Below are 13,322 nucleotides of genomic sequence, written 5' to 3' on the forward strand. Positions count from 1 at the left end.
ACATATAAAAGGTATTATTTAATATATTAGGTGTACATTGATTAAATTGTATGTTATAATATTAAAGTTACGCACATTTAATATGGTTAATGAAGTGCTGTGAAAGTAAATCAGAAATATGAAGATAAAAGACACATCTGATGTATGACTAATAAGGGCAGCTGAGCAGTGAATTTCTGTGTATTTCTTGTGTCACCATTAGGATGTCAGCGTCTTGATTTATCAATTAAGACTATCAGTTACAAATAACAAAACAACAAACGAAACAAACCAAACTCCAATTTACTTAAGAAAAAAAGGGGGAAATGTATTGGTTCTTATAACTAAAAATCCAGAGGTAGATCCTGATTTCAAGAATGGCTAGATCTGGAGTTCTCATGCTGTCGTCAGGAGGAAATTTCTCTTCTGTGCATTCTGGTTTTATTTCAGGCCTCTATGGTAACTCTCGGTAGCTTCAGGCCTTCCCACATGGAGTCAAAATGACTGCCAAGGCTTCACCCTCTACAACTTGGTGTCAAACACATAGGTCTGGGTCATATGTCTGTAGTTGATAGTAATTCATGAAGAAGAAAAATATTCTCTTAAGAAAGGCAGGCAGCTGCTGGATGGGAAAAGAGTAAATGTGCATTTACTAGTGGGAATTCCTACCTGTATGCATCCTACCTGTATGTGTGTGCATAGGTGTGTGTTGTATCAAGTACTTAATAAATTTCTTAAAGTCAAAGACTTGGACAACTTTGTTTACCTGTTACCAGGCAAAGTATTTTTACTCACCCTCAGGTAGAATATTTGAAGCTCATTCGTCCTTTTCTATTTTCACTCATCTTCCTTTTTCCTTAGAGAATTTATTCTTATTTTTTCTTGCCTGTCTGAACTTTTAAAATACAATTTCTATGTTGGATGTACAAATGATATCTGTAATTGAAAACAAAGCGGTACTTGTTTCTAGCTCCTTGAAGATAAATATGATATTTGCATGTAATAGCTCCACACAGATAAGAAGTTAAAGCTGAGATGATCCTATAGAAAGCCAGTGTCTTAAAACTTTTCTCCCAAGCCTTTTGCATTTGGAAAAATACAGAGATTTGCATAAATGATGTGAGCCTGCAACAGTTATACAAATGTATATACAAAGAAGGGTGAAGGGGTTTTAGAATTGGCAGTGCTCTTAAACTCAGATTAGGTAGTATGTGTCGGAAAAATTATATGGATACAGTTGAATAACTATGTTAATATGAGATTCAGGAAGTAGCACATAAATTGCTGGATCTTGATAAGCTCAAATTTAGGAGAACCACACTTTCCAAAGATGAAAACTCAACTTCAAAACTGAATTTTAGGTATAGGCCTTATCGTTATTTAAGTATAAATTGGGAATAGTTAAGTAAATTAGTTTTACTCTTGTTATTAAAAATACACACGTATACAGGGAAGAGCATTGGACAATGGTATAAGTAATTATAAATGAATTAAGAAACAGTTCTTTAAGAATCAATTTTCTTTCACTCTGACAAATTTAGAACACTAAACATTCCTGGAAAATTCCTTGTAAATTAACTAGTAATCCCTTTGTAATTAATTATCTGTAGCAAATTCCTCCAAAGACTTGAAAAGTCATTATGATTATACGTGATTAGCAATATGATCAGTCACCCAGGGAGGTAAAGTTTAAAGAAAGTAATTATTTGAAGAATGCAACCGTTGTTAAATAAGGAATTTCTGTCATTCAGATCCGATTAGCATGAATTATAAATCACAAATGTGACACTGATTCAAAAGACAAATGAATATATTTATTTGTTTGTATTCTTGTGTTTCTTAGCTTTCAGAAATGTTAATTCTTAATGAAAATTACAATGACATGTTATTCTGGAGTTGTTAATATAAGTTTGTATTCAAAAATTTTTTAAGTGATATGATAATAAAATGACTAAAACCAAAACAGTAACCTCAAAAAAAGCATCGGGATTCATTTTACCATTTGAAAATGTAAAATAATTCAAATGAGTTTAGATAGCAATAACCCTGAAGATGAAAGTGCTCTGTTTGGTTGTAAAGTTAAGTTGCAAACTGTGACTTTTCAAATGACCCAATACCAATGAGTTGCCTTGGAATGTTATCCACCAGGAAAAAAATAGGTTCTAGAAGATTTTGAGTTAAGATCTATATGGGCTTGACTTAATGAAAACTTATATTATTTTAAGTTTCTAAAGAATTTTAAGAAGTATGTGAACTGTATATAGAACTACAATATTTTCTGATACCAATTTAGGAGTTTGGCAATCATTATAACAGCATCAAAATTTTAGGATTTCTAATTTATTAAGAGATCCAAAATGTGTAGAAAGAAAATTTGAAGGGTGGTTTCTAAGTCATTTTTTTCTATAAAAGTTTTTTATAGCTCTTCTAAAAGTATACAATAATGGTGTTTTAGTAGAGATAATAACATGTTTTTTCTAGAATTATTTTCTTTTTTTAGTGAATTCAAAATGATAAACATTATAGAAAGTTATCTTTCTCAGAGGAAGCCAATGAAATTTTGGAAATTGATTGACATTAAAAAAAATTCTATATTGGCTGTGTTTTCGATGTTTAACTTTTATGAGTTGCTTGAAATGATCTGATATTTATAAAAAGTATTTGGGAAAGTAAGGGCTGAAGAACTTCCATAGCAAGAGATATAGTTATAGATTTAATTGTTAAGTTAACAATGGAATGACTAATCTTTATCTAAATCCTGCTGCATGCCATTTTATAGATATTAAAACAGATTCAGACAAGTTTGGTAACTTGCCCAAAGTCAGCTAACAAAAGCTGAGATTCAATTCTAGGACTTCGAGATTTTTCAACTGCAGTAATCCTGTATGTCTAAAGTTCTATTTAAGTATTTAAGAGCTTAGTGGAAAATATAGATTGATCAATATCACCAAAATAGTATCTTAAATAATTTAAGAGTTGTTCAGTAGTGGTAATGGTATAAGGATATTCTTAAAATGGCCACAAGAGGTCAGCACTTAGCTGTTATATGTAGTATAACAATGCTACTCTTGGAGTATTTTTTGCCCATTTGTATTCAGATGTTAAATATTACTGCAGTATATTGCAGATCTATTATAGTTAACAGATGAGACACATTTTAGTGGCTGTCATTATGTTAATGTGATACGTTTTCCTACTTTCTTTTGCTTTTCTCTTAAATCAGAGATACAACTTTTTATCAAAAAGAATAAAATTATACGGTTTATTTCTCCTATAAGGATGTTTAAAAATCTATATTTATACTTTATGTATTAGTGGACATTCATAACATGTTCAGTGAATTCTCCATTCTTAATTTCTGTTAAAATTTATGTATTAAATTACTGGTTTTTGAAAGATTTATGGAAAACTTTATTACTATAATACAACACAGTTATGAAGCTGCCTAATTGGTATTTTTATTGCTTCCATAAGATCAGGTGTTCCTTGAAGGTAGATACTATGTTTTACCCAGTTTTTAATCCCAGCTCCTATCATAGCATTTCTCCCATAGTAAGTACTTGCTGAATATTTGTTGACCAAATAGTTCATGAGGAGTATGAGTTCTAATTTCATTACTGTGAAGCTTTAGCACAGGCAAATTATTAAACTTTGAGCCTTAATTTCCACATCTATAAAAGGGATACAGTAAAAACAACCTCAGAGTCGCAAGGCACTCAAATAAATAATATGTATAAAGTTCCCACATCATAAATAATAGATATAGCTATTATCATACTTAGCAATGATCATTACTAATTGTTACTAATAATAATGGTAGTGAAGGTAGAACAGGTAGCTGGAGGTCTTACCAACTCTGGGACTATATTTCGTGTGGGAGTTTTTCTTCATTTTTCTGCTGTGCCAGCATAAATGCATGAGTGAGATTATACAGTTTGGATTGTGAAGTTATAGTATGGGTATCATAAACCATCGTTTTTCCCTATTTTGTGACTAAGGAACTCAAATCAGAAGTTGCAAGTGAGAGCAGGCCATGTCCACACATGGTGTTTCTGGGCTCGGTGCACAAGACACTGCTACTGAGCTTCCTGAGGTACCAGAAAACCAGTGCCAAGTTGTTTCTTACAAGGGTATGTATGTGTGTGTGTATGTGTGTGCACGTGCACATGCATGTGTGTGTGTGAGAGAGAGAGAGAGAGAGGAGTCAGTGTCCATCAGTGAACATCCGATCCCTGTCGTTGTTTCCCCCAGCATTTAAAAGAATCAACTAATTATCTGCACTGTCAGTTGCCACTTTAGAATGGTCCATAGATTTTCTTGTGTCTTTGTTCTGTGTGTATCTTACCTCTTCATCAACTAGGTTATATCTCACCCATATGTCAGCATAAATTTAGATAATTGTCTCAATAAATGCTACCTGTAGGGCCTATGAGAAGTATTTAAAATGGTAGACTAAGCAAAATTCTGAACTTAGGTCCTACCTTTAAGTTTTGATGACTCTTTTTTCACATCCTGGCTATAGCACCAGAGTTCTGTGCTTCACTTTCCCCAGTACATGCTAATTGTGCCAGTGCAAAAATTATTTCATTGTAACAGAGAGTCCCCTTTGCCTACCCGTATACCAGCGTTTAGTATGAGCGAGACACTGGACTAGTTCCTATGGGCATAAAAGACTGATCCAGTGAGATCCAGGGAGAGTTTATTCTCTAATGAGACAGAAAACATGTAGGTGAAAATAATGACAATACAGACAACACAGAGCAAAGTTAAATATGTATCGTAAGACCATATTACTCAGCTGTGGTCCAGGGACTCGCATGACCTGGGAGTTGTTGGAAATGCAGAATCTCAGGCCTGGCCACAGAAGAATCTCAGGCCTGGCCACAGAACTTCTGAACCAGATTCTGCATTTTGCCAGGATTCCCGGCAGTTCAAGCATTCAGTTAGAAAGAACATTAGCACAGGCTTTAAGGAATGCAGATATCACTTCCTGTTGTGGACACAGAGTTTCCTGGGGGAAGGAGCCTTGAAGGAGAGAAAAGTTTTTGACGATAGAGGTAGTGATTAATTAGGAGGAGGTTATCTGGGGCAAAGGCAGGAAGGAAGAAAGGTTCATTTCTGAGTGGTCAGACTTATGAGGGCATAGCATAAATATAAAGGAGTACAGCCACTTGAGAGCCGGGAGTGCTTTGGGTCAGAATGCCAGACTAAGGTTTAGAGTCTTTAAAGATAAATATTGGTGACCCAAGGAATATTTTCTATATGGGAATGACAGACAATCTCAGAAGTAGAAAAGGGATTCTTGGTTCTTTAGTCTATTACCTGATAGGATCAGAGCTGTGCTTTAGGAAGAGAAATCTAATGTGCCTATGATGGATGGTTTGCTGACTATACTTGGAGATTAAGGACATAGCATGGTGACAGTGGGAATGAAATGCAGAGGAGCAGATTACAGAAATTGCAGAGGTGGAAGTGGTGAGGCAATATTTGGTACACAGGCGAGAAGTGAAAGGTAGCAGCGAGAATGATCATACCACTGACGATGATGGTGGAAACAGGAGAAAGAGTAGCAATTACTTCAGAAGGGAAGATGTTTGATTTCTGGATATGTTGGTTAATGTGCTAACAGAACACCTAGAAGTTCTTGTCTACTGCTTACTCAGAAACGAGCATTTGGAACTCATGATAGAAGTCAGGGATGGAAGCAAAGGTTCGGGAATTCTCTGTAGCAAGGTCATGGTTTTGCTGGGATTGTGGCTAAGATCTCCAAGGCAAGACAATGTAAGGAGAGGAGGGAGGGGCACAGACAGAACCTCCAGGTTTATGAGAAATAGCAACAGAGTACTGTTTCCTGAGCACCTGGTTTCATATCTCATTGTGTGAAAGTGCACTATGAGAGCAGCTTTCCTCTTTTTTGACTATAATACTATGTGACTGCTAAAAGAGATGAAGCATTCTGTATATTAAAGTGTTTCTTAATGGCTTAGGAAATAATTTCCAAAATATAGCTAGTGCCTGTGAGCATACAGGTTAAATTTTACAAGTCAGCCATAGTTTTACTGTGTCAAACAGGCCCTAACTTTAAAAAACAACAGCAACAACAGTAAACTCTCTCTTTAATTTGAATGTATCTGCTACATTTCAAGTTTTCTTCCATTCTCTGTGCAGAGGTTCCTCTCCCTAATTTTTATCATGGTAATTTTCAAACATACAGTATGGTTGAATGACTTTTTAGTGATTACTTCTATACCTATGACCTAGATTCTACTATTACTATTTTACAGTAATTGCTTTATCACATACTTCCCCATTTTTTATTTCTATGCAGAGATTTTTGTAAAAACATAGCTGTACTCGTAATGCAAAATTTATATATTGTTTTTTTAGTAAATATTAAAACAAAGATTTTCCCCAAGTTATTACAAAGTTATTTGTAAACATTGCTTAAATTAATTTAAAATATTTTATTAAATACTTCATACTAGAGGTCACTTAATGATCTGCATCTTAGGCTTTTTTTTTTTTAACAAAAAATACTATTAGGTCCATTTTTATGCTAAATTCTTTTCTATTTTTAAGTTTTTTTTTTAAAGTATAGATTTCCTTATATCTGAAGGAAGCAAAGACTCTATTTCAAAGAAATATCTGCAGTCTCATGTTCACTGCAGCATTATTCACAATGGCTAAGACATAGAAACAACCTAAGTGCTATGACAGATGAATGGATGAAGAAGTTGTGGGGTGTGTGTGTGTGTGTGTGTGTGTGTGTGTGTGTAAAGGAATATTCAGCTGTGAAGAAGGAGGAAATCCTGCTATTTTCAACAACGTGGATGGACTTTGAGGGCATTATGCTAAGTGAAATGAGCCAGGCAGAGAAAGACAAATATCATATGATCTCGTCTATGTTTGGAATCTAATAAAAAATAAGCCCCAAACTCAAACTCATAGAAGAAGAGATCAGATTTGTGGTTACCAGAGGTAGGGATGGATGAAGGGGAAATTGAATGAAGGTGGGCAAAAGATACAGACTTCCAGTTATAAGTAAGTACTGGGGACATATTGCCAACGACTATAATTACCACTGCTGCATAGTACATATGAAAGTTGTTGAGAGAGTGAATCCTAGGAGTTCTCATCACAGGAAAAAAAAAATTTTTTTGTATCTATATGAGATGATAGATGTTAACTAAACTTATTGTGATAATCATTTTGTGACATATATGTCAAATCATTATGCTATACACCTTAAACTTATACAGTATTGTATATCAGTTATATCTCAATAAAATTAGAAGAAAAAAATTCCCAGAAAGGGAAATGTTAGTAGATCAAAGAACATGAACACTTAAAAGGATTTTGATATTTGTTCCTAAATGTTTTTCAGAGGCCAAACTTGCAAGTCAAACCAGTGTATGTGATGTTTGCTTCACTATATTCTGACCAGCCTGGGCATATAATTTAAAATAATATATAAAAATTTTAATAAACCTGGCAGGGCCATGGGGCTGGTCCAGATGCAGATGAGAACTTCCCTCCTTTTTAAAGTGTTTACTTTTGGATTGATGGTAAATGGAGAAGCTTTTGGGTCATGGCTGAGGCTTAGGATGAAGTGGGAGAGGGAGGGATGATGATGAAGAGAAGAGATTCAATTCCTCCTCACTCTTTACTGCTTTTTTAAAAAAATTGTTGAAGCAATCTCGAATTTAAAGAAAAGTTACAAATACAGTACACTTTTTTCTCTTGAACCCTTTGGGAATTTATTACTTTAATGATATTTCATTGCTCAAATACTTTAATGCATATTTCCTATAAAAAGGGGAAGGGAATTAAAAAGTACAGACTTCCAGTTAAAAAGTAAGTCATAGAGATGTAATATACAGCAGAGGAAATAGAGTCAATGTCATCATAATTATATATGGTGATAGATGGTTACTAGACTCCTGTGGTAATCAATTTGTAAGGTAGATAAGTGTTGAATTACTATGTTGTATATCCAAAGCTAATATAATATATATATTTATATATATATATATAAAATATTGCATGTCAAATATAATTAAAAATAAGTTAAAAAATAATTTAAAAACTAAGATATTCTCCTAACTACAGTATAACCACACATATCATAAAATTAACACTGATGCATTACTACCATCTAATATTCATATCTTACTTATGTTAAGATATAAATGTCTTAATATCCATTACAGCAAAAGAACATGTTCAAAATCAGGTGTTACTTTGACTTCTAAATCTAAACTGATTTAGAATGGTTCCCTACTCTTGATTTTTATGGCTTCAGTGGTTTTGGAGGGTACAGCCAGTTATTTTGTAGAATGTTCCTCAATTTTGGTTTGTCTAATTTTTTTTTTTCAAAATTACATTCACGCTACACCTCTTTGGCAGAAATACACAAATGTGATCTGTGTTCTTTTCATTACATCTTATCAGGAGGCACAGGACTTTGATTTGTTTTATTACTGGCATTGTTCATGTTGATGACTTGTTTAAGGTGGTATTTGCTAAGCCCTACTGTAAAGTTATTCTCCTTGTAATTAATAAGAATTTGGTAGGGAGATATTTTGAAACTATGTAAATATCCTGTTTCTCCCTCTTGAATCAACCTTCCTTCGGAACTTCTCTCTTTCTTTCCCTTCCATCTACCAATTATTCAATCATTTCATTTTGGATTTATGGTTTCCTGTTTTGTTCAATGAGATTATAATCTATTACCATACTACTTATTTTGATGCCTCAAATTGTCCCTGATTTGGTTAGTGGGAGCTTTTCACTCTTGACTTCTCTGCCTTTTTCACACATTCCAATCATTTTTTGACACTTCTTTACTTTCTGGCAGAAGATGTTCTTGGTTCATATTGTACTTTGCCTGTTTCAGCCATTTCTCTGAGGAACTCTGGGACTTTTTAGTGCAGGATGATGTGTAAGAACCAAGATCTGGGTGCTTTGTGTGTTCATTACTATGAGGTTGTCACTGCTTTAAGGCCTCTATAGTGGACTGAGGAATGTGTGTTCAGGTATTTACCTCTATATTTGTAATCTCTCTATTGAAATATATACATTTATATCTCCACTGATCTCTATTATTCTAAGTCCACAGGGTTCATTCTAGTTTTCTCACCTTTCCCTATTTATCTTTCTCTGATAGTGACAAACCTGTCAAAACCTGGTTCCCGTTATTCTTTACACACACATTTATGTGATCTCTCCTCATGTATGTGACCAATCTCTCATCAGTGTGGCTGCTGTCACCATGCCATGCCATCCTTACCATGCCTGGACTCTGCACCCTACCCCAGGCTGTCCAGCCATGTAGAAGCCTTCCTCACCTTACTAGGGCTTTGATTCCTGTGCCAGGTTACCCCATCTACATCTCACATCTGCTCTGATTGTGGTGCCCTTTTATGGAATCTCCTCCCTTTCCCATAGACTGCGTGTGTTGGTGCTAAACTGTTTGAGATGAGGAACAATTCATAAATGCTCTTAAGAGCCCTAGTGGATTTTAGCTAAAAGACCAGATCTCTTGGCTCATTCAGAGAAATTATTCAACCTTTAATTTGTTCAACCTTAACGTGAGAGGAAAAGAGAAGCTGGGCTGTGGTGTTTACCTTTTACCTGCAAGTTCTTCACCAAAATCCCACATCATATCTGCACCGTCTCTTTCTAGTTGCTGGTATTATAGGGGACTGAGAAAAACGCCAGCTGAGCCTCATGGGCTCCCAGCCAACTGGGGCAGGTCCCATGGGAATGTGTACACCTGGAAATGCTGGTTCCCCAGGCAATTTCTAGAAAAACAGAACAAGGGCACCACCTTCATTTTCTGTCCCAAACTGGAAAGGGGCTCAGAAAATGTTACCTCGATTCCAGGAGTAGAAAGATCTCTTCCTCCTCTTCTCTCTGACTTGATTGCCCCATTGCAAGCTGTTATCGTGTTTTGTTTTGTTTTTTCTTTGGGAAGGGAGGACTTGCTGCCATCATCGTTGAGGGTGGAGGCTGGTATAGGGGGCAGAGAGAGCAGAGGGAGAGCTAGTGACTATGGGGCAGTGAGGGTAGGATGTAACCTGAGTTTCCTGGCAGGGCTAGCCACAGGTTTTCTTTCAGGAGCTCTTGCTCCGCACACAGGAATGCTAGAGGTTCCCGATCGATGGGCTTCACAGTGGAGGAGAGGGCAGGGTGGCAGCTACAAACCTGGGTGCAGTGGACAGATTGTTTAAAAATATCTTTGCTATCTTAATACGTGATGGAGAGTATCTTATTGTTTTATTTTGTACTAGAAATATGTGATTTCTATGCGTGTTACTTTTCCTAAGTAATTTTCCTGGTGCTATTTTTCTTAATTCTCTGATGCTGTCTCATGTATCATTAATTTTTAAAAATCATTTTTTATAGCTACCACAATGTTTGAAGCTGGAAGAGACAAAGGTAATCCAGATGAATTTGCTGTGGCACTTGACCAAACTCTCGGAGACTTTGCGTTCCCAGATGAATTTGTCTTTGATGTTTGGGGAGCCATCGGTGATGCCAAAGGAGGAAGATTATGATGTGGATGTTCCGTCACTGGAAAAATGAACCATTTTGTTCCTTTTTTAAAAAAATCTGTAAGACCTGCTTTTAGACACTGTTGTGGACTCTAGTTTTGTTTATGTGTATAGAATACATTCTTTGAAATATAATTTTGATTTCTAGGTACTTTTTAATGCAGTTGTATATCTAGTATGCTTAAGATATATTACTTAAAATATCACTTTTAATATTCATTCAAAAGCTTTTTTAAAAATAAGTTTTAGGGAGTATTTATAGATAGATGATTTTGCTCCCCACTAATACCCATCTTTTATTTTCTACATATAAATAGTTGATTGTAATAACTTTGCAGTTCTTTTGCAAATTTCTGATTCAGTGAAAATTAGGATTGGAGTGTGATTTGCTTCATAGCACCTTCATTTTGTTAAGTAGCTTGAACAGGATACGTTCAGGAAATGAAATGTGAATTATGCCTACTATAAGTCTAGAAGTATCATTTTAATTTTTTTACTCCACTAAGGGGAGGAAGATTTCTACAGCCTGTTGACATCTATGGTCTACTTTCTCTCTTTGTAAAATAAGGATTGATTGACTTTTATATTTTGCCTATTTATGATTGCTTCTTTGCCTTTTAAAACCTGTTGTTGAAATCTATTGTGCTGTGCCTTTGTTTGCATGTGTGGAAGAAAGGTGAAAAAGACAGATAGGGTAGAAACCACTTATATTTGATTTTGTTACAACAGTTCTTAAAACATTTTTCTTTTTCCACCTGTACATACTTTTATGTTACTCTTTATAAGCACTCCAGGGAAGGTTTTTATTGTCTTTATAGAACTTTTCTTTGAAAGAGATTTACTAAGAAAATAACTATGTTTGAGAATACTTTTCGGGTGAAAGAGCAATGCCTTTAAACCCCCTAAACTTTAGAGGAGATGCTATCAGAAATAGATTTCCCTCCAGTGGAAATAAAGGAGGAAGAGAGAATTGAGAAAATATATTAGCCTATTATTTTAGAATTCTAACAGATCTTCTCTAAAACCATACATTATTGAGGAAATTGAGGGTAAATGACTGTCTTATCACTTTGTTTGACATTGTACAGATATAAGAGAAATGGAAATGAATGGTTTCAACATAGATCACTTAATAAGGCAGAGCCTGGGGTGACCAAGCATTCTTCTAGAGTGCTGGAAAATGGTGTGTGCTGCAATGGTAATCAGAAATTATAACCTATGAGAGATGTATTCTAGGAAATCAGAAGTAGTTCCCTTTCCATACTGTGTTTGTTATTAGAATAACTGTTGTTTTCTGGAATACCTTTACTTTTACTACCATTCACTCACCTTTCTCATAAGTTTAATACTACAAAGCTGATATTCTTTGTCTTATTAATCTGAAACCTGCACAGAAGCTATTTTAGTGATTAATGTATAGCGAAGTAGTTTATACAATGCCGATTGTCTTCTTTCTTGCTCTTGCCTATCATTTGGAAATAGGATCCAGCTCAGGCTATAGTATGTTGCTACTGGTTTCAAGGATTTTTTTTGGAGGTCCCCAAATATCTATTCTTGATATTGTCTCTCTTAGAAGGATACACAAAAAAGGAGCTAATATTTCTAGGGACGGGAACACTTTTAGATGACTTAGGAGGCCCATAGAAACATATTAGTTTAAACAAAAAAATAATAAATTTCTTGGCATTAGATGTTAGATTTGAAATGATGAGTCAGTTTATTATTGATGGATGTCAACTTCTCCTTCATTTTTGGGCATGCATGAAGATTGACACTTGGCGCCGATTCCCTGTGATTTATGAAATTTCAAATTCACAAAGTGAGTGTGCTCACCATGATCTTTCTAGAATTTTCGTGTGTCAGGTACCGATCTTCCTGTACAGCTGTAGCTATACTTGTCTGTTAGCGTTAAATGGTCAGTTGTTATTAGGGGCTTCAGCTGGGCACAGGTGCTTTATTCCTTTATATGTCTTTATCTCACCTCCATTCCTAAACTGATAAAAACAAAGTCAGTTTCTTTGTCATTTTGTTCCCTTACCTGAAAATATATCTATTTGTGAACTTCATGCCTTTTGGTAACAGTCAGTGCACAAAAGGACCAGGATCTCTTTTTAGTTGTCACAAAGTGTGGGCTACCCTTATAATGCTACAAAGAGACAAATCATTTTAAAAAATATATACCATTTCATTGGCACCACTGAACATTTTCAGAAGGCCTTTGTCACTTTCTCTTGTACTATAGTTCCCTCCCCGCCCCCCGTGGAGGATGATTATTTTATTATTGATTTCCTTCCACACAGAACAGCATCTTTCAGTGGTCACTAAGAGCACACTTTGTTTTCTTCGCGGCAGGGCATGTAGATGATGATTGAACCTTAGGCTCAATGGCGCCTTGAACGGAGCTTGATCCTCATCAAGTGGACACATTCTGATGGTTACAAATAGACACATTTTGGGTTTCTGTGATGCTTCAAAAATATAATTATGTAACTACATGATGTGAAACTCTAAGAATTCAATTATAAAAACAGTAATCAGTAAATCTCTGTTTGGTCTGCTATATACAGTATTGTAATGTGACAGATAATTAAATAAAGACAGTTTTCCAAATGATGTTTTATTTGTAATATTTCCCCCATAACTTTAACAATAGACATTTTTCAAGGAAAGCACATTTTATTTAGGTCCATGTTATTGCTAGACCTTCCTCAAGTTTAGAGAGAGCCTTCCTGGTTATAATGATAATCTTTCAGTTCTAATAATAACTTCCTAGCAGAGTAGCAGAAT

General features: G+C 35.1%; 1 protein-coding gene across 1 annotated transcript in view; it reads left to right on the top strand.

The window, feature by feature from the left end:
- GIPC2 (GIPC PDZ domain containing family member 2) overlaps positions 1 to 13,055 on the top strand; it is a 75,146-nt gene extending 62,091 nt beyond the window's left edge. Inside the window, exon 6 of the mRNA XM_006919471.3 lies at positions 10,387 to 13,055. Coding sequence (XP_006919533.1) covers positions 10,387 to 10,538 — 152 coding nt within the window. The 3' untranslated portion in view covers positions 10,539 to 13,055. The remainder of the gene's footprint in view (positions 1 to 10,386) is intronic.
- Positions 13,056 to 13,322: the final 267 nt, after the last annotated feature.

Source organism: Pteropus alecto, unplaced genomic scaffold, assembly GCF_000325575.1.
Source record: "Pteropus alecto unplaced genomic scaffold, ASM32557v1 scaffold25, whole genome shotgun sequence".
Taxonomy (NCBI): Eukaryota; Metazoa; Chordata; class Mammalia; order Chiroptera; family Pteropodidae; genus Pteropus; species Pteropus alecto.